Genomic DNA, 18,912 nt, shown 5'->3' with positions numbered 1-18,912 from the left:
GGTCCTGAAGAGTGATGAAAATATCTTGACTGGGGTTGGTGGTTGCACAGGTATATCGTTTGTTCAAACTCATCAAGGTATACCCTTAAAATATGTGCATTATGTTTTATGTAAATTTTACTTCTATGAAGTTGTTTTCTAAAAAATGCCTACTCTGGGTTTACTGTGTAAATTAGGTACTTTATAGTAAAGCCTGGTGTTTTCATTACACCCTTATTTTTTCTTCTGTAAAGATTCTGACTGGATTGTGTAACTTTTAAGATTTCTTCATTCTAAACTCTTGTGGCACAGTGGTTAAGTGCTTGGCTGTTAATGGAAAAGTCAGCAGTTTGAACCTACCAGCCTGCTCTGCGGGAGTAAGATGTGGCAATCTGCTTCCATAGAGATTTACAGCCTTGGAAACCCTATGGAGCAGTTCTGCTTTGTTCTGTAGGGTTGCTATGAGTCAAAATTGGATGGCAGTGGGTTTGGCTTTTTTCTTTCTTTCTTTTTTTAATAGCTTTTAAAATCAGCATGCTAAAGGAAAAAAAAAATCAACTTATTTATGTTTTCAGCCCTTCACATGCTCTTTTCATCCTGCTTGCTTTTGTATAGTTGCTGGCAGTGGTTTTAGGCTTTGTGGTCAATCATTTTATAACACATTATTTTGAAAGTTAAATCATTGAAACGCAGCCTCTCAGGAGGTGACCCTCCCATGTCCCACCCTGGGTTCCATATAGATAGAACTGTCCTGTCCCACCCCAAGCTGTTTTCTGGGAATTTCTTCTCCTTTTTGATGTCTTCAGCAGCATTGTCTCCATCTTCTTCGCTCTGCTCTTTAGCCTGCTTTTTCCCATAGCTACCTCAGTCTTCCCAGGGCCCACGTGCTGCCATTTTGGGTCTTTGTGGCCTTTTCTCTTTTAGGCATCTTGCCTCTGGCAGCTGTTGCTGAAGCACTTGTACTTTAGATTTTTTCTGAATTTTCTTTAAGTCTCTAAATTTAGATTGAGATTCATGTCATGTGTCTGGTTTTACTTAACAAATACTGAGTAACCAGTAATGTTGGACACAATAAATAGGTATGTGCTCAGTAAATTGGATGTCTGGATTAATTATTCTGGTCTTAGTTTAGGGAATTATCTAGATTTCCGTTTTCCCCATGTTGTTATTTGTTTTCATCTTAAATGTGTTTTCCTGTTAGTACTTTTCTCTCCCTGTCTATGCCTTCGATTTCCAGTGTTGGTCAGAAATACAGAGGTGTCATGCTCATCTGTTATCTTACTGTTTCAGCATCCGCCTCCTCCAGAGCGACAGGCAGGGCCTGGAAGAGCAGGCCCTTTCCCCCCCAAGCAGCAAGTACCTGATGAAGATGAGATTTGGAAGCAAAGACGAAGGCAACAGTCAGAAGTTTCTGCAGCAGTGGAACGTGCCCGTAAACGGCGTGAAGAGGAGGAGCGAAGAATGGAAGAACAAAGGAAGGCAGCTTGTGCAGAGAAACTGAAACGATTAAATGAGAAGCTCGGCATTGTGGAAAAACAACCATCTCCAGAGGAAATTAGGGAAAGAGAGCGTGAGAAAGAACGGGAGCGTGAGAAAGAACTTGAAAAAGAACAGGAACGGGAGAGAGAGAAGGAGAAGGAGAGAGAGAGGGAGAGGCAACAGGAAAAAGAGAAAGAACTAGAGAGGGAGCAGGAAAAACAAAGAGAAATGGAGAAAGAAAGAAAGCAAGAAAAAGAGAAAGAACTAGAACAGCAGCGGGAAAAGGAAAAAGAACTGCAGAAGACAAGAGAACAGGAGAAGGAGCGTGAGCTGGAGCAGAAGGAAAGGGAAAAAGCGGAGGAGAAAGTTGAACCCAAAGAACCTGCTTTAGAGCCTGTGATAGAAAAGCAAGCAAGCGAAAACAGCAGTACTAAAGGTACGGTGGGCTCGATCATTCTTCCGTGAGCTTTACAAAAAGTCCCACGTTACGGTGTGGGTGTTTGTGTATTGTGTGTATGTGTATGTTTTTAATGTATGTCGTCTAAATTAACTTGATTGCTTTAAGATAGCATTTATAGTACGAAACATGATCATGAGACCCCCCCCTTATCTTATTTCATATTAAAGAAAAACAGGTGTTGCTAGGAGTAGTTCATTTGGTTTTGGAAAGGATGACAGTGGGTTTATTCAGCGAGGGGAAAAAACAGCTGAATAAGCATCGCTGGAATGTTTCCTAAAGTTGCTACAGGAGCTTCAATTCTATTTGTCCTGCAAAGTTGTATTGGCTTCCCCACTTTTTTCAGATTCTGAGACGTTTAACTAAATGAAATCTCATTGGTTCACGTGCATTAATACCCATAGAAATCTACTGAAAGAGAGCTTAATGGAAATGTTACATTGTCATAATTAAATAACCCCAACCATTTTGTAATTTCAGATTTATTTCTATATCAGTTTAAATATAGTAGAGCTGATATGTTTGGCAGACTCTGATTTCTGTGTAATTATGCTTTTTTAAAAAAGTTTTTTTCTAGATCTAATCAACATTTTCCTTCTTCAAGTTGGCTTATAGAGTAATTAATGGAATTAAAATATAGCATAAAACATTGCTACAAAACTCGTAGGAAAGTTCAGTCTTAATGAACAAGTTGAGTTAAAACAATGATTTAAAATAGAAATAGTTAAATTTTAGTAAGTTTTCTGATATAGAAGTATGATTTTTCTGACCCTAAATGTCTTGCTCTTTCTAATAAGTCTCTGCTGCATTTTTTACATATTATAACCCTATTTAAGAATTTTTAATTTTTTCTTTGTACTCAGGGTTACTGTCCTAGTTATCTAGGCTGCTATAACAGAAATACCACAAGTGGATGGCTTTAACAAAGAGAAGTTTTTTCTATCACAGTCTAGTAGGCTAGAAGTCCGAATTCAGGGCACCAGCTCCAGTGGAGGGCTTTCCTTCTTTGTCAGCTCTAGAGGATGGTCCTTGTCATCAGTCTTCCCCTGGCTTGGGAGCATCTCAGCACAAGAACCTCCGGTCACGCGCCTCTGCTCAAGACTCTAAATGCTTTCTTGGTGTTAGGAGGTCCCTCCGTCTCTGCTGGCTTCTTTTCTTTTGTATCTCGAAAAGAGATTGACTCAAGATACAACCTAATCCTGTAGATTGTGTCCTGCCTCTTAAATTTAACTGCCTCTAATCCTGCCTCATTAACATCACAGAGGCAGGATTTACAACACCTAGGAAAATCAAATCAGGTGACAAAATGGTGGACATTCACAATACCGGAAATCATGGCTTAGCCAAGTTGACACACATTTTTGGGGGAACACAATCCATAACAGTTACCTTCAAACTTGACTTTTAGTGTAACTATGAAAAACAGTATTTTATCTCAACTTTTTCTTAGTGAGATAAGGTCATGTGAATCATTTGTTTAGAGATTTGATAATTTATCAGATTTCATAAATTTTCTTCATATTAATCAGACTAGAGATACCTTGATTCTAATATTCAGCTTTTGTTTTATGTCATAAACATTTAACAAGATTGCTCAAAACGCCAATAAAAGTCAAATTGTCACAACAGAAATAAAAAAAAAACACTCGTGTACATAATATTAATAAATGCTAAGAGAGGTCAAGCTTAAGGAATCTGGTTAACCAACAGTTAACGAGAAAAGACTGTGAATTAGAAATAAGGACATTTATATTTTAGTCCTTGTTCTGCCACTGAGTAGATGTGTTCACCTTGTGTAAGTTAAATTTTCAGTAGTGGCTATACCAAAAACCAAACCCCGTGCCATCGAGTCGATTCCAACTCATAGCGACCCTATAGGACAGAGTAGAGCTGCCCCATAGAGTTTCCAGGTTGCGCCTTGCGGATTCGAACTGCCAACCCTTTGGTTAGCAGCCGTAGCACTTAACCACTACACCACCAGGGTTTCTGTGTAAATTACTGTTTTCTTTTTAATAATCCTTCTTTAGTGTTGGTTTCATTTTCATCCAGAGTTTATGTGTTTTCCTGTGGTAATTTAGCTGAATTTATCAGTGAGATATACCCATTTGATTTTAAGTGTTATGCCTACTTGGCTCTTTTTTTCCCTCCAATATTTTGTTTTTCCCCTTTTACAACATTTTTAATATTGAATGTAATGCAGACTTGAAAAGTGTAATTTATGATTCTTTATAGCATGACTTCTACATTGACAAGTAAACTCTTTTTGTAAGCTCAGCTTTGTAATTGTGACAAATTGCATACTCTAGAACAATATGACTCACATTTTCCTCAGAATGAAACGTCTTTTATCTTTTCTTTGAATATGTGTGTGGTTCTCATTCTGATGTAGCATAATTGACACCCCTTATATAGAATAATTATTTAAGATAGCGGGCGGTCACTCTGCTTTATTCAGACTTAAACTCATTATTGTTAGTTTTCTTTGTAGATAACATAGACCCTCGATCCTGAGAAGACAACAGAAACTAATGTACCCTATTTTAAGTATCTATAGATCATTTGTTTTCACAGAGGTCATAGGGAACCACAGGTAAATATTGACAGTTGTGTTGATATTTATTGAAATAAATGGAAAATAGGTGAAGTTTGGTGTGTTTTATTAGCACAAAATAATCAAATTCAGATTTTTGTATGGCGAGTGAGACATTTGGGCCTGTGGTCTTTATCTTAAGAACCCAACACTGAGGAAATGTAAGGTTTTGGTAATCAAATGTTGCTTCCTGGATGGCTACCAGTATATGAATACAAAACAGTATACTGGAGTATTGAGGCCACCGTCTTCCTCATTAATTTTTATTACACCTCAATCTAATCATTCCATTCTGCTGCAAAAGCTGCGTGTTTTATAAGTGTCATGGATGAAGACAGTTATCTTTCACCTTTTTTTTGGGCAGAGGAGGAGCCAGTTTTCACCAGACAAGACAGCAGTCGCAGTGAAAAAGAGACCACACAAGTGGCTCATGAAACAGAACCAGAGTCAGGGGCTCAGCCTCGGCCCGCTGTGTTATCTGGCTATTTCAAACAGTTTCAGAAGTCTTTACCACCACGGTTCCAGCGGCAGCAGGTGAGGCTAAAGGTATTTTATTATGTATATGTTACTGGAAAGGTTTATTCTTCATAGTTTGAGAAATTAATTTGACATAAAACCGAAAGTATCCAAAGCACAGAAATTTGCTCTGAAATTTTTTTCTATTTTAATAAAACTTTGTCATTACAGATTTTACCTTGACCTTCTGTGTCATCCCTCTTCCCCTGCCTCGTTTCTAGAGGCCGTTTTCCTAGGCAGTGGTCGTACAGCATAATGAGTGAATGGTTAGTTGCTTACATCAGGTATGGGCAGAATGTTATAGCTCATCCTTTGCTCTTCGTTGTCTTTTTCTCCCAAGGATTCAAAACACCTGTTCTGTGCTGTGATGTGATGTGTTAACTCATCCTGTGGAAGTAAAATCTCAAGATGTGGGGTCGTTCTTTTCCAGGAACAGATGAAGCAGCAGCAGTGGCAGCAGCAGCAGCAGCAGCAGCAGCAGCAGCAAGGCGTGCTTCCACAGTCCGTGTCTTCGCAGCCATCTGGTGGTGCTGTCCCTCCGCCGCCGCACAGGCCTCTGTACCAGCCCATGCAGCCTCACCCTCAGCATTTGGCTTCTATGGGTTTTGATCCACGGTGGCTCATGATGCAGTCGTATATGGATCCTCGCATGATGTCAGGAAGACCTGCTATGGATATTCCACCCATTCATCCTGGTTAGTTGAAATTGACATTGTCTGATGGCTCACAGTTTGGCAAGGTCAGAGTGTTTTGTTATTTTCCCATTTTTAGCCTTAATTCCTTTGAGGGTATAGTTGAAATTGACATTGTCTGATGGCTCACAGTTTGGCAAGGTCAGAGTGTTTTGTTATTTTCCCATTTTTAGCCTTAATTCCTTTGAGGGTATAGTCTACTGAAAACCTATATTTGAGCTCTAGATTTTTAATCATAAAACTATGTAACTTTCTTTCAACACAGTAGTTAAAATGCCAAACACTTGTACCAGCTTTGTGGTAAAACCAAAATATTAGTGCTTTTCTGTTTCATAAATATTATTTAAAAAATTCCAGACTGAAATTGTTCACTGTCTTATTAGTAACATCATTATTGGCTACATTACTTTTGTCCCTTTGAGTATTTCAGCACTTAAATTTTGTCCACATTTCCCAGCCTTCTAGTTTTCTCCACTATTTACCAGCCTACCATTTGAATTTCCTTAGAAGTTTTTATACAAATGAACTAGCAATCTTTTATGGAATCCATCAGAGTAAATCCAGATAATCAGTTACCAGAATGTATGCAGGAAAATTTAAGAGTGATAAAAAGCTGGTCAAGAATCAAATCTTCATTTTAAAGTTTACACTGAAGTTTTAAGTAGCATAATTTATAGACTCTTGATCAGCTAATTAAACTAGATTAAAGGAATCTGCTATAGGAATATTTTCCCTGAAATTTGTCAGTGTTGGTATCATCCTCAGGTTACTTGTATTAACATGCATAGGGTCAAGATGCCTGGAGTTTCCACTGATGTTTTGTTAAGTCAATCAGTTTTGCTCAGGGGAAATATATATATATATATATATATATATATATATATATATATATATATATACACACACACACACACACATCCAGACCATATGTTGAGTATAGAAAATTCCAAATAGCAATTAGTAATAATTGCTAATTAATAGATTCTGCATCTGCATGAATTTATTACTGTCATTTTTTTATAATTCTCTTTTCATCTTTTTCTGAACTTTCATTAAAGGAATGATTCCTCCTAAGCCATTAATGAGAAGAGACCAGATGGAAGGCTCACCAAACAGTTCGGAGTCATTCGAGCATATAGCTCGACCTGCCAGAGACCATGCCATTTCCCTGTCTGAGCCTCGTATGATGTGGGGGTCGGATCCCTACCCTCATGTAGAGCCTCAGCAGGCAACTACTCCCAAGATAACAGAAGAGCCGGAGGACGGGAGGTAATAGGTTATTAGAATTATTAACAGACAAATAGAATGATGAAAAGAAAGCTGTGTAATACCTTTGAAGGTCCTTCGGATTTAGGACTGAACCATAAAAAAATAGCCTGATTTTATTCTATTTAGTGAGCTTTGTTTCATTTTTTGATGTATTTTCTTTTTTCTTGCATTTCTGGATTCATTAGGGCATTTTGTAACCTAGTTATGTACAGTGAACTAAGTGCTGGAATTCAGTGCTCAGTATTAAAACTTGACAGGGTTTTACTGTAGATTAGATGTGACGAAATTTAAATGTGTCTGACATGCTTATTGTGCAGTCTGGCTCAAGTGTTGATGTAATTCTTCCACTGGTGAGAAATAGTAGACATTTAACTATCAGTATCTTTGGGAAATTTTCTAAGACCAAGATAAGAAGAAACCCTAATTTACAAAGATTTTGCAGCAGCAGACAATTAGTAATCTCTCATAATTTACAGCCATAGCTTTAGAACATCTGCCCTTTCAAGGGCTACATTTTGTGATAAAATTTTATAATCATTTCTAATTAATTGGAACAGATAAGAGTTGCCATAGTATACCTTTTCATTCTAGGCAGAAATTTATTTTTCTTGATGGGTTAGAAATTCACCTCAGCATAGTCTAAACTTTTTATAGATGGATAAAAATGCTCTTTATGATTAGGATTCATCATTTCATGTTTTGAAGTTAGGTTGTTTCACTGTACGTGGGAAAGGTTGTGCTTTGTCAGTTATATTTTTTAATTCTCTTCATCACAGGCCTGAAGCCCCCTTGGACCAGGAACAGATCGCTGCTGCTTATCCTGTAGAACACAGTCAGTTGGAGTCTCATCCAAAAGCCGACTTTCTCAGAGAAACGTGTGAGACAGAAGTACAGAAGTTTCTAAGCAGATCTGTGGAGGACATTAGACCTCACCATAGTGACACCAACAGTCTGCCTGCTTGTTTTGAAGTATCTGATCAAAAGACCGTATCCACTCCTCAAGAAGAGCGGATTTCTGCTGGAGAAAGTCAGCCTGTTCGGAAAAGAAGTGTTTCCCATGGATCTAACCATACTCAAAAATCAGAGGAACAAAGAAATGAGCCATCTGCAAGCATTCCTAAAGTAACCAGTAGATGCATTGATCCAAAAGAACCAGCAGAAAGACCAGAGGAAAAACCAAAGAAGGATGGCTTCGTACGATCTTCTGAAGGACCAAAACCTGAAAAACTTTATAAATCTAAGTCTGAAACTCGTTGGGGCCCAAGGCCAAGCTCCAACAGACGGGAAGATGGTAACGACAGGCCTGTGAGAAGATCAGGTCCCATTAAAAAACCTATACTTAGAGATATGAAAGAGGAACGGGAGCAGAGGAAGGAAAAAGAAGGAGAAAAGGTCACAGAAAAAGTTGTAAAGCCTGAAAAGATAGAAAAGAAAGATGCTCTTCCTTCACCCCCACCACCCTCAGCCCCGACCCAGCCACAGTCAGCTCCACCACCACCTCCACCAGAAGTAGAGAAACCTCCTTCAATAGAGACTTCAACTGTGGCTCAAAAGCCATCTCAAGATACTGAGAAGCCCTTGGAACCTCTGAATAGTGTTCAAGTAGAGCCTACAGTTAAACCTGTAAACCAGCAAACCGCCTCAGCACCAACAGTCAAGGAAGAGAAACCGCCTGAGAAGGTCATCACCAAAGACATTGTCATAGAAAGGCCTCGACCAGATTCAAGACCGGCACTCAAAAAAGAATCAACTTTACAAACCCCTAGGACCTATTGGAAAGAAGCTAGAGACAGAGATTGGTTTCCAGATCAAGGATACAGAGGTCGAGGCCGAGGTGAATATTACTCCAGAGGTCGAAGCTATAGAGGCTCTTATGGAGGGCGAGGCCGGGGTGGTAGAGGGCACCCTCGAGATTATCCTCAGTATAGAGACACTAAGCCAAGAACAGAGCACATGCCCTCAGGGCCTCTCAGACAGCGAGAAGAAAGCGAAACCCGAAGTGAGAGCTCCGATTTTGAAGTTGTCCCTAAAAGAAGAAGACAGCGAGGTTCAGAGACTGACACAGACAGTGAAGTTCATGAAAGTGCCAGTGACAAGGATAGTTTAAGCAAAGGTAAACTCCCCAAAAGAGAAGAACGATCTGAAAACAAAAAGCCTGTAAAGCCTCAGTTTTCTTTCAAGCCTGAAAACCATGTCCGAATAGATAATAGACCACTTGAAAAACCCTATATGAGGGATGATGACAGACCTAAACCAGGCTTCCTTCCTAAAGGAGAGCCAACAAGGCGAGGCAGAGGGGGAACGTTCAGACGTGGTGGCAGGGATCCTGGAGGTCGCCCCTCACGCCCCTCCACCTTACGAAGGCCTGCTTATCGGGACAATCAGTGGAACCCGAGGCAGGCAGAAGCTCCTAAACCAGAAGATGGAGAGCTGCCCAGAAGACATGAGCAGTTTATTCCTATACCAGCTGATAAACGACCTCCAAAATTTGAGCGAAAATTTGACCCAGCTAGAGAGAGGCCCCGAAGGCAACGCCCTACCCGACCACCAAGGCAAGATAAGCCGCCTCGGTTTAGACGACTAAGAGAGAGGGAGGCTGCCTCTAAAACAAGCGAGGTGACAGTGGCCACAAATGGCACAGTTAACAATGTGGTCCAAGAAGCAGTCAGTACTGCTGGGGATGTTTCTGGGAATAAGACACCAGACTTATCTAATCAGAACTCCTCAGATCAGGCAAATGAAGAATGGGAAACGGCTTCTGAAAGCAGCGATTTCAATGAGAGGCGAGAGAGGGATGAAAAAAAAAATGCTGATTTGAACGCACAAACAGTTGTAAAGACCGGAGAGAATGTTTTACCTCCCAAGAGGGAAATAGCAAAGAGAAGTTTTTCCAGTCAGAGACCTGGGGTGGATCGCCAGAATCGGCGCGGCAGCAACAACGGCCCACCCAGATCAGGAAGGAATTTCTCAGGTCCCAGGAGTGAAAGAAGGAGTGGCCCCCCGTCAAAAAGCGGGAAGAGAGGGTGAGTGTTTTGCTTTAGATGTAACTACTTTTGTCCCTCTGAAGAACCTAAAGGTCATTTTCTAGGTTGAACTATGCAGACTGGTGGAACGTTGAGACCACGGCCTTCAGACACCCTTCAAACCTGGAACTGAACCCACTTCCAGAGATCTCCTTCCAGCCAGTCAACAGACAGGCCCATAGATTGCACAGCACCGTCCACGAGGAACGTGCTCCTCAGAACGGTCAACCACACAAGGCTAAAAGGGCAGCACTTGCCCCCAAACAAAGTGCAGAAGGCAGGAAGGGTCAGGAGAGATGGGCGAATGGAAACGGGAAACCCAGGGCTGTCGTATTGAGGGCATTGCCACTAATGTGTATAAATTGTTGAATGAGAAACTAATTTGCTCCGTAAACTTTTACCCAGACCACAATAAAAACGTTAAAAACAAACAAACAAACAAAGAATGTGAAGATTATTGAATTGATATTTGTGAGGTACTTAGTATCTGGCATATAGAAAACAACTTTTGGGGAGTGCCCTATTTTTTGACCAAATTCTCAGGTTGCAGCCTAAGCTGATGAGAAATTTCTTTGGACAGTATTCTGTTACTCTGAGTTCCTTAGTTGTGTATACCTAGCATTTCAGATTACTAGACTGGTAAGGGAACATATTTTTGCTTTCCAGATAATTTTTTTAAAGTCCCAGGGAGATATTGTGTCCATGTGTGTTTCTTGAGTACCTGCTTCACTGAATTTGAACCTCCCTTCTTTAAAGGTCCAGGAGAATCAGTGTAACAAAAGTACTAGAGCAAATAGTTCATATAATGGAATTATTAGAATTGCAAGTAATAACACTTAGGGGAAATTTTGATCTGATATTTGTGCCATGTAGATAGCAACAACTTTGAACCTGCAGAAATAGGAGGCTGGTTGTAGTTAAAATGAATGTTTTGTGAGACTCCCACCTAGAAGAAATCAGTTCGTTCTTCTTCACATATTTGAGGCCATGCTCTGTGTCAGGCATTTTGTAAGCTTTTATTTTGAGTGATATTATAGGCTAATATGAATTAATAAACTTCAAAAGAGAATATTGTTCACAACAAACTGTAAGAATACATTTGATTTATGAAGCGAGTTATTTCCATATCAGTTTTTTATATGTTTACATTAACATATAAATTTGAACCTTTTAAAAATATATACACGTAAACATGGAATGCTTTTTATAGACGTTATTTTCATATGCTGCCTATGTGTGAGGAAGATCTAGTTGTGAATACGTTAGCTTGTATCACAAAAATTTTCTACTCTAACCAGTGTTAATTAGCTCATCTGTGACTTGATGGACAAATAAACAATAGGAAGCTTTGGGGCATAATCAGAGATCTAGGAATTTATTGTAAAGAACTCTAGGGAGCTAGCCCATCTCCATGTCTTTAGAGGCTCAGTTTTAGTGAGGTTGTACTCAACAAAAGTCTCAAAGCCTTGTTGGTATTAAAGTTTGGGCCTTCTAACTCAGTACTGTTTCTTCTTAGATTGAACGTTAGAAACTATTAGTAAGAACTTTTTTTCTTTTGTTTGGGTATGTGGTGGTAATAATAGCTCAAATTGTTATTCTGTAGACCGTTTGATGACCAGTCTGCAGGTACAGCTGGCGTTGACCCCATCAATGGTGGCTCTACACACCACCAAGAAGGAGCACCTAATGGTACAGGACAAAAGAACTCCAAAGATTCTACTGGGAAAAAAAGAGAAGACCCCAAACCAGGTCCTAAAAAACCCAAAGAGAAAGTAGATGCTCTCTCGCAGTTTGATCTCAACAATTATGCAAGTATGTCTTAAACTCCTCTCATTTACTTATTTTAACATCTGAAGTAGATGCTATAAATAAGAGTTACCTAGTCACCAAGAAGGGGGTAGGGGTGGTTCGGTGATAGAGTTCTTGCCTTCGGTGCCAGAAGCATGGGTTCAGTTCCTGGTCCGTGCACCTCATGCATAGCTTGCATTTTGCTGCGGTGCTGAACAGGTTTCAGCAGAGCTTCCAGACTAAGACAGACTAGGAAGAAAGTCTCGGCGATCTACTAATGAAAATCAGCCCTGTAGATAACAACAGTCAGAGTCATAGCTGATCTTGAGGTCGATACAGAACCAGACAGTGGTTGGCCTCATTGCGCATGGGGTTGCCGTGGGTCGTGGGTCGATGTGATGGCAGCTAACAAGTCATCAGAGAAGGACGGAGCTGGGTCTTCAAGGTGGAGATGGAGGCAGTTTATGAATCACTGACTTATTGAACTAAAATAATACCAGCTCTCAGCATACTATTGAATGCTTGCTAAAGTTTTTTTGTTAAAGATAACCCACAGGGTTTCACTGTGCTTTAAAAAGGAGAAGATTAAGTAACCACCCTACCTTTCCAAATAGGTGTGGGAAAACACAGGAAGCAAAATGAAAATAATTGTATATAGGGTGTGTCTTAAAAGGTAAAAAGGAATGTTCAATCCAGTGAGTTAGATAACCTTTATAAAATTGATATTTAAGATATAGTAAATAGAGAATAAATAGTAGAACACAGTGTTGTTGTAGATAAATACTTTATAAAAGCCATGAAGTGATAGGGTATCAACTGTGAATTATGACATAGGTAATAAGAAAATGCTGCGTAAGGAAGTTAACAAGGCATATCTGTGGAAAGAAATTATACTTATAAAAATGTACTGCTTACCATTCAATGAGATAATAAGACTCAAGTTGGAAATACTGAATAAAATTGTGAGAGATTTACTAAGACCAGATAGTAGCGATGGGAAACTTAGGTTAAATGCTGAAATTCCAATACTGCAGGTATAGATGAAGTTTTCCTCCCCTCTAAAATGGGTAGGACATACACATCTTAAACCCTGATTTGGGCTCTGGCCCTGAATAGTTCTCATTTCTGGAACATTGATTCTCAAAAATGTGGTCCCCAGACCATCAGCATCATCTGGAAATTCGTGAGAAATGTAAATTTTGGGACCCCCATCCCAGACCTAAGTGAATCAGAAACTGGGAGGGGAGGCAGCAGCAGTTTGTTGTTTTAACACGTCCTCTAGGTGATTCCAGTGCAGGCGAACGTTTGAGAACTACTATTCTGGGCTGCGATTTTAGAATTTATATGGAAAAGAAATAAGCTGAGCTCGATGGTATGTTTAAGAATTTCAGCTGGATTATTTAGAGCAGTGGTTCTCAATAGGGGTGATTCCCCCCCTCCCCAGAGGAACTTTTGGTAGTGTCTGGAGACATTTTTGGTTGTCACGTCCTGGAGGTGGGGAGAGGGAGTACTACTGACATCTAGTTGGTAGAGGCCAGGGATGCTTCTAAAGGTCCTGCAGTGCACAAGACAACCAGCCCAAAATGTCAGTAGTGCCGAATTTAGGGAATGCAATTGAAGTAAATCCACAGGAAGCTTGGATGCTAACCTTATCATAGGCCACAAGAGAGGGGAGAATGACCTTCATCTAAACACCATATATTTGGAAAATGACAAGTGAAAGTTACAAAGAGGTCCACAAAAATGGCACATTTGTCTTCCCAAATATTTGTCTACCAATTTTCCTTCTTCCAAAGAACTTTGGTAGTAGGAATATTCCGAAGTATTATATTATTGGATTAAGAGAGAATATAAAAAGCTAAGGGCGCTAGGTATTTCCAAGTGGACGATGGAAGTTGAGCTGTTCGTTTTAACTCATTAAAAGTATCTTTAAGAGTCATCTTTAGGTTGTTTTCTTAACAACATTGGTTGAGTAATAACTCTTTAACGTGAAATGTTACAAAGTACCACGCGAGAACAGGGTATTGAAAACAGAAGAAAATATTGCTCAGATTTTCACAAATACTGTATGTGGGTTGGATAACTAACTCTTCCAAAGATTCTAAAGGAGCTTCTTGGAAGGAAGTTAAAATGAAGTATGGTGGCAGGGCTGTGAAAATAAGCTTTAAAAAATACACTTTTTAGTCTAAGTGAAAAACTGAGATGAATTTAGAATTATGAACAAAGAGGTTTCTTCACCTGAAATGGAGTGCATAACATCCTTTGAAATGTTTGGCTAAGGCTTTTCATCAAATGAGCATATACTCCATTTTACAGAGTTAGTAATTTCTGAATTTAAAACACGGAAGTGTCTTAAATAAATGAGAAGCAGTTGGGTTTTTTCCCTTTAAAATCAAGTTTTTATTTTAAAAAAACAGAATAACAATAATAAGTTTTTAAAGAATGAGAACCAGTCTTAGTATTTATTTCCACTCTGTCTTTACGTAAATGCAAATTTTTAGCTATTTAAAAAATTTTTTGTTTACAGATTGATTTTTCCCTATGTACCCCTCCCTGGTCATAGTCTTTTGGCATTCTCAAAAGTTTACACCATCCCAAATTGTATATTTGTCATTCCCAAGCAAATAGTTATTTTTACTGTGTATGTTTGTTCCCTAATTAAAATGTATATTGTTTACAAAATTAAAATAATAATTTATTTGAATTGCCTCATCCTTTTCTTGATTTATTTTTATTGTCCTCATGTTATATCCAAAAACTACATTCCTTCAACAAATTTCTTTTTCCTTGAAATAATATTTAACAGATCTAGATTTTTTTATGCTCATTGGAATACATAATTTCTAACAAGATAACTAAAATGATGGTTAGTTGGACAGTAAGTTGGAAATATATCTTGTTATTTATCTGCTGGATGATTCTGATGTATGTACATTATATTGCTTGCATTTACGTGGCGCTTTGACTTGCCTATCTTTTTTTTTTTTTAACACCTTCACATTGTAGACAAGGGTCTGTAGAGGCATTAGGAGTCACAAGACCAACTGGTCTGACCACCTCCTCACCTAATGGCCTTTAACAAATCAGCCTCTCTGCACTTATTTCATTCAAAAAAGGGAACTAATAGTAATACGCACTCCCTAGAATGATGAGACACAGAAGAGGTAAGGCAGCCGTGTATGTGAAGCCCTGCGCAGATCCGAGCGGACACAGAGAGGAGAAGTTACGTACTTTGACTAAGGTCACAGGATAATTCTGATTTTTAGGCGTTGTCCCTGTATTGCTTAAGACAGAAAAGGTAGGTCAGTAGAACTGTATATCATCCAAAGGAAATAGTTTTAGGCCTTTTATTTTGGACGTTGTTTCTGAAATCTTTTCAAATTTTGATCCTTAGGTCATTTTAATGAGTGGCTGTCTTATGGGATGGGAAATGGGAGATAACTTATACTGTGAATTATCTTTGAGTTGTCCTTTTTTTTTCCTTCCTTCCTTTTTTTTTTTTTAATACCATTAGTGCATTTAAACATTGAACCCTTCAATTGAAAAACACAAAAATACCATTTTGGATCTTTTTGATACCCACAGGTGTTGTTATAATCGATGACCACCCTGAAGTAACAGTAGTGGAAGATCCCCAGTCAAACTTGAATGATGATGGTTTTACGGAAGTGGTATCCAAAAAACAGCAAAAACGTTTACAGGATGAAGAACGCCGCAAGAAGGAAGAACAGATCATACAGGTTTAAAACTTGTTTCAGTTTGTTGCTAATTATTTAGGTTGTTGCCCAGTGTGTACTAGCAAGTGATCAGCTTTTCCGTCTACCTATAAAGTCAATGCTGCTTCTGTTATTCAAGTGTTGAGAGTAACTTGATTTTCACAACTTTGAACTGTTCTGAACCAGGTGAGGTAAAATTTAAATACAGTGTAATCACTATAGGTCACCACTTGCCTTAGAGCAGATCATCTTTAATTTGAGAACATATTTTCTGTTTTAGTACTGGGTATCTTATTTGCCTGTCTGCTTCGTGACAGAGTTACCGAGGTAATTTAAATTATCTTAGAAATCTAATGAACACAACCACCATGATCCAATAGATTGCAGATTTTTGGACTATAAAAGTTTTGATTGTAATCTAAATTAGTTTATTTAAATACACAGTATGAATCAAGATAAATCATTCCATTTAAAACAACCCAAATAAACCCACTTTGCTTAATGCTGACAGGAGATAAAAATAAATAGAACACATGGATCATGGTTTTAAAGAGCCCTATTAGATAGAGCCGTGGTGGCACAGGGGTTAAGAGCTCGGCTGCTAACCAAAAGGTTGGCAGTTTGAATCCACCAGCCGCTTCTTGGAAACCCTGTGGGGAAGCTCTGCTCTGTCTGACAAGGTTGCTATGAGTCAGAACCAACTCATCTCATCAGCCGATTTTGGGGGAATTAGATGAGAAGGCTTGAAGACAAGAAATTTTTTTAGGATTCTATTATAGAAGGCAAGGTGTATTGAATTTAATATATATTGAGACTAGATCTTTTCAGAAGTCATTTATTTTTTTATTTTAGGTAGGTAATACACTAGTGCCTATTTTTATACCCTGTAAAAAAAAAAATTTTTTTTTTTTTTATATGAAAACGCTGGTGGCGTAGTGGTTAAGTACTGTGGCTGCTAACCAAAAGGTTGGCAGTTCACACCCACCAGGCACTCCTTGGAAACTCCATGGGGCAGTTCTGCCCTGTCCTATAGGGTCACTATGAGTCGGGATCGACTTGATGGCAGTGGGTTTGGTTTTTTGGTTTATTCCCTGTATAGCATATGCCACAGCAACACTCCTGGAATTAATGTTTCTATGGCTGACCTGAATTGAATGAAGACTGTTAACTAGCTTTTTGTCAGAGCAAGTTAGGTTTTGCTGCCTGATGAATTTATCACAAACTTTTTTAGTATTCTGGATTTCAGAATTATGGAGAAAAGATTGTGAATTCATGTATCAAAAATGTATATTTATCTTTTTTCCTTACATCATCTTGGCTTCTCATATCTTAAAATCTCCTTAACAGCCTTGACATTTTCAGACTGTGGAGTACGCATTTTGAAAAGTAAAGGAGCCAAATTAGCAGTAGGTAGTTCTGTGAAAAATTGCATTTATGAACTGTTGCTTTCAGCTGCATTATTGACAGAAATAATTCCTTCCAAATTTTTTCAGGTCTGGAACAAAAAGAATGCAAATGAAAAAGGAAGAAGTCAGACATCTAAGCTTCCTCCAAGATTTGCCAAAAAACAGACTGCAGGGACCCAGCAAGCACAGTCTCCAGCCTCAGGTCCAGCCATGGCCTCAGCTCCAGCTCCGGCTCTAGCCTCAGCTGCAGTACCAGCTTCAGCCTCAGCCCCAGTCCCAGCCCCCACCTCAGTTCCAATGCCAGTATCAGCCTTAGCCCCTGTTCCACCACCAGCCTCAGCTTCACCCTCAGTTTCACTTCCAGCCTCAGCGCCGGCTCCAGCCTGCACCTCAGCCACAGCCACAGCCTCTTCCTCAGCTCCAGTCCCAGCCCCAACCCCCATCCTTGCCTCAGTCTCAGCCCCAGCCCCAGCCTCAGTCCCCATTCTTGCCTCAACAGTCGCCTCAGTCCCCATCCTTGCCTCAGCCCTAGGAGCAGCTTCAACTCCAGCTGCAGCCCCAACAGCATCATCCCCAGCTGCCCCCACAGCCTCAGCTCCAGCTGCCCCAGCCTCAGCTCCAGCTGCCCCAGTCCCACTTGCCCCAGCCTCAGCTTCAGCCCCAGCCCCCTCTGCCCCTGGCCCATCTGCCCCAGCCCAGACTCAGGTACAGACTCACAAAACAATCCAGAATTCACTCCAGCCTACAACACAGACTTCAAAACAGCCACCACCTTTAATTAGGCTGCCTTCAGCTCAAACCCCTAATGGCGCAGATTACGTAACCACGGGAAAACCAATCCAGAACTCGCAGTGCCATGGCACTCTGACAGCTGAACTGTGGGACAACAAGGTGGCCCCAGCTGCAGTGCTGAGTGACATCTCTAAGAAGCGTAAGTTTTCAACAGAGAAGTGAGCGGTGGGGGACAGCGTGGGACACTGGGTTTGGGGCTTTTTTCAATTTTTATGTATATACTCAGTTTTTTCTAACCGCCTCATTTTTTGTTAATAGGAAGCAGTAATGATTTCTTAGCTTCCTATCGAAAAACCTTTGTTTCTAGAATAAGCATGTTATACTTTTAACAACCATGTTATATTTTCATGGACACAATTTTTGTTTATAAAAAATTGATACGTGAAGTTTAGTGGGTTTGTATGTTATCTCTTTAAATGTGACATGAGAAGTCATTGTTTCAATGTCTGGCTATCATTAAGAGAAAAGATTGAACAGATTAGGGATTATTGGCCTCAGAATTTGAATGATCACGTTTTCTGTGGCTTCTTTTCAGTGGGCCCCATTAGCCCACCACAGCCGTCTTCAGTCAGTGCGTGGAATAAGCCCTTAACATCCTTTGGATCAGCTGCTTCGGCAGAGGTAGGAACAGATTTAAAAAGGGTTTGGTGGGGTTGGTGTGGCAGACTTTTCCTTACAACAATGTTTCAGACTTCGGCATCCATCAGAGTCTTCTGGAGGGCTTATTAAAACAGATTGCTGGGCCCCGAGCCCAGAGTTTCTGATTCATTAGTTTGAGGTTGAAGCCTGAGTACATTTCGAATAAGTTCCCAGGTAATGCTCATAAAATTTTTTTTTTAATGCAATTACTATTGTTTTGATTTTTCTACAATGTTTTACCTTGAATAGTTAGTGTAAGTACTTAGAAGCAGAGTTCACAGAACCTGGGGGTGGTTCAATATAATTTCTCAAACACAGACAGTATTGGTAAATAACTATTAAGGTCATTGATTCCCCATTCATTTATTCAGTTAACATTCATATAACACTAATGACATACCAGGCAGTGTTCTAACCTGTGGACTGGCAAAACTTGTGGCTCCCACTGTAGTAACTAACAGTTAATAACATGCAGGATGTTAGATGGTGATCAGTGCTAAGGAGAAAAGCGAGTCAGTGGAAGTGCCTAAGGAATTTCCCAAGGAGTATGGAGATGTTTTAGAATA

General features: G+C 39.6%; 1 protein-coding gene across 10 annotated transcripts in view; it reads left to right on the top strand.

Moving 5' to 3' along the window:
* Nucleotides 1-18,912, top strand: part of PRRC2C (proline rich coiled-coil 2C) — a 90,347-nt gene that overhangs the window by 45,805 nt on the left and 25,630 nt on the right. For all 10 annotated transcript variants that reach the window (XM_049881234.1, XM_049881229.1, XM_049881226.1 and 7 more), the window contains exons 12-20: nt 1,270-1,894; nt 4,870-5,039; nt 5,452-5,716; nt 6,772-6,982; nt 7,759-10,005; nt 11,609-11,817; nt 15,379-15,533; nt 17,003-17,846; nt 18,243-18,328. In XM_049881234.1, coding sequence (XP_049737191.1) covers nt 1,270-1,894; nt 4,870-5,039; nt 5,452-5,716; nt 6,772-6,982; nt 7,759-10,005; nt 11,609-11,817; nt 15,379-15,533; nt 17,003-17,846; nt 18,243-18,328 — 4,812 coding nt within the window. The remainder of the gene's footprint in view (nt 1-1,269; nt 1,895-4,869; nt 5,040-5,451; nt 5,717-6,771; nt 6,983-7,758; nt 10,006-11,608; nt 11,818-15,378; nt 15,534-17,002; nt 17,847-18,242; nt 18,329-18,912) is intronic.

Source organism: Elephas maximus, chromosome 3, assembly GCF_024166365.1.
Source record: "Elephas maximus indicus isolate mEleMax1 chromosome 3, mEleMax1 primary haplotype, whole genome shotgun sequence".
In the NCBI taxonomy this organism is placed as follows: Eukaryota; Metazoa; Chordata; class Mammalia; order Proboscidea; family Elephantidae; genus Elephas; species Elephas maximus.
Note: the sequence above shows the minus strand (reverse complement) of the source record. Positions and strands in the feature narration are given on the sequence as shown.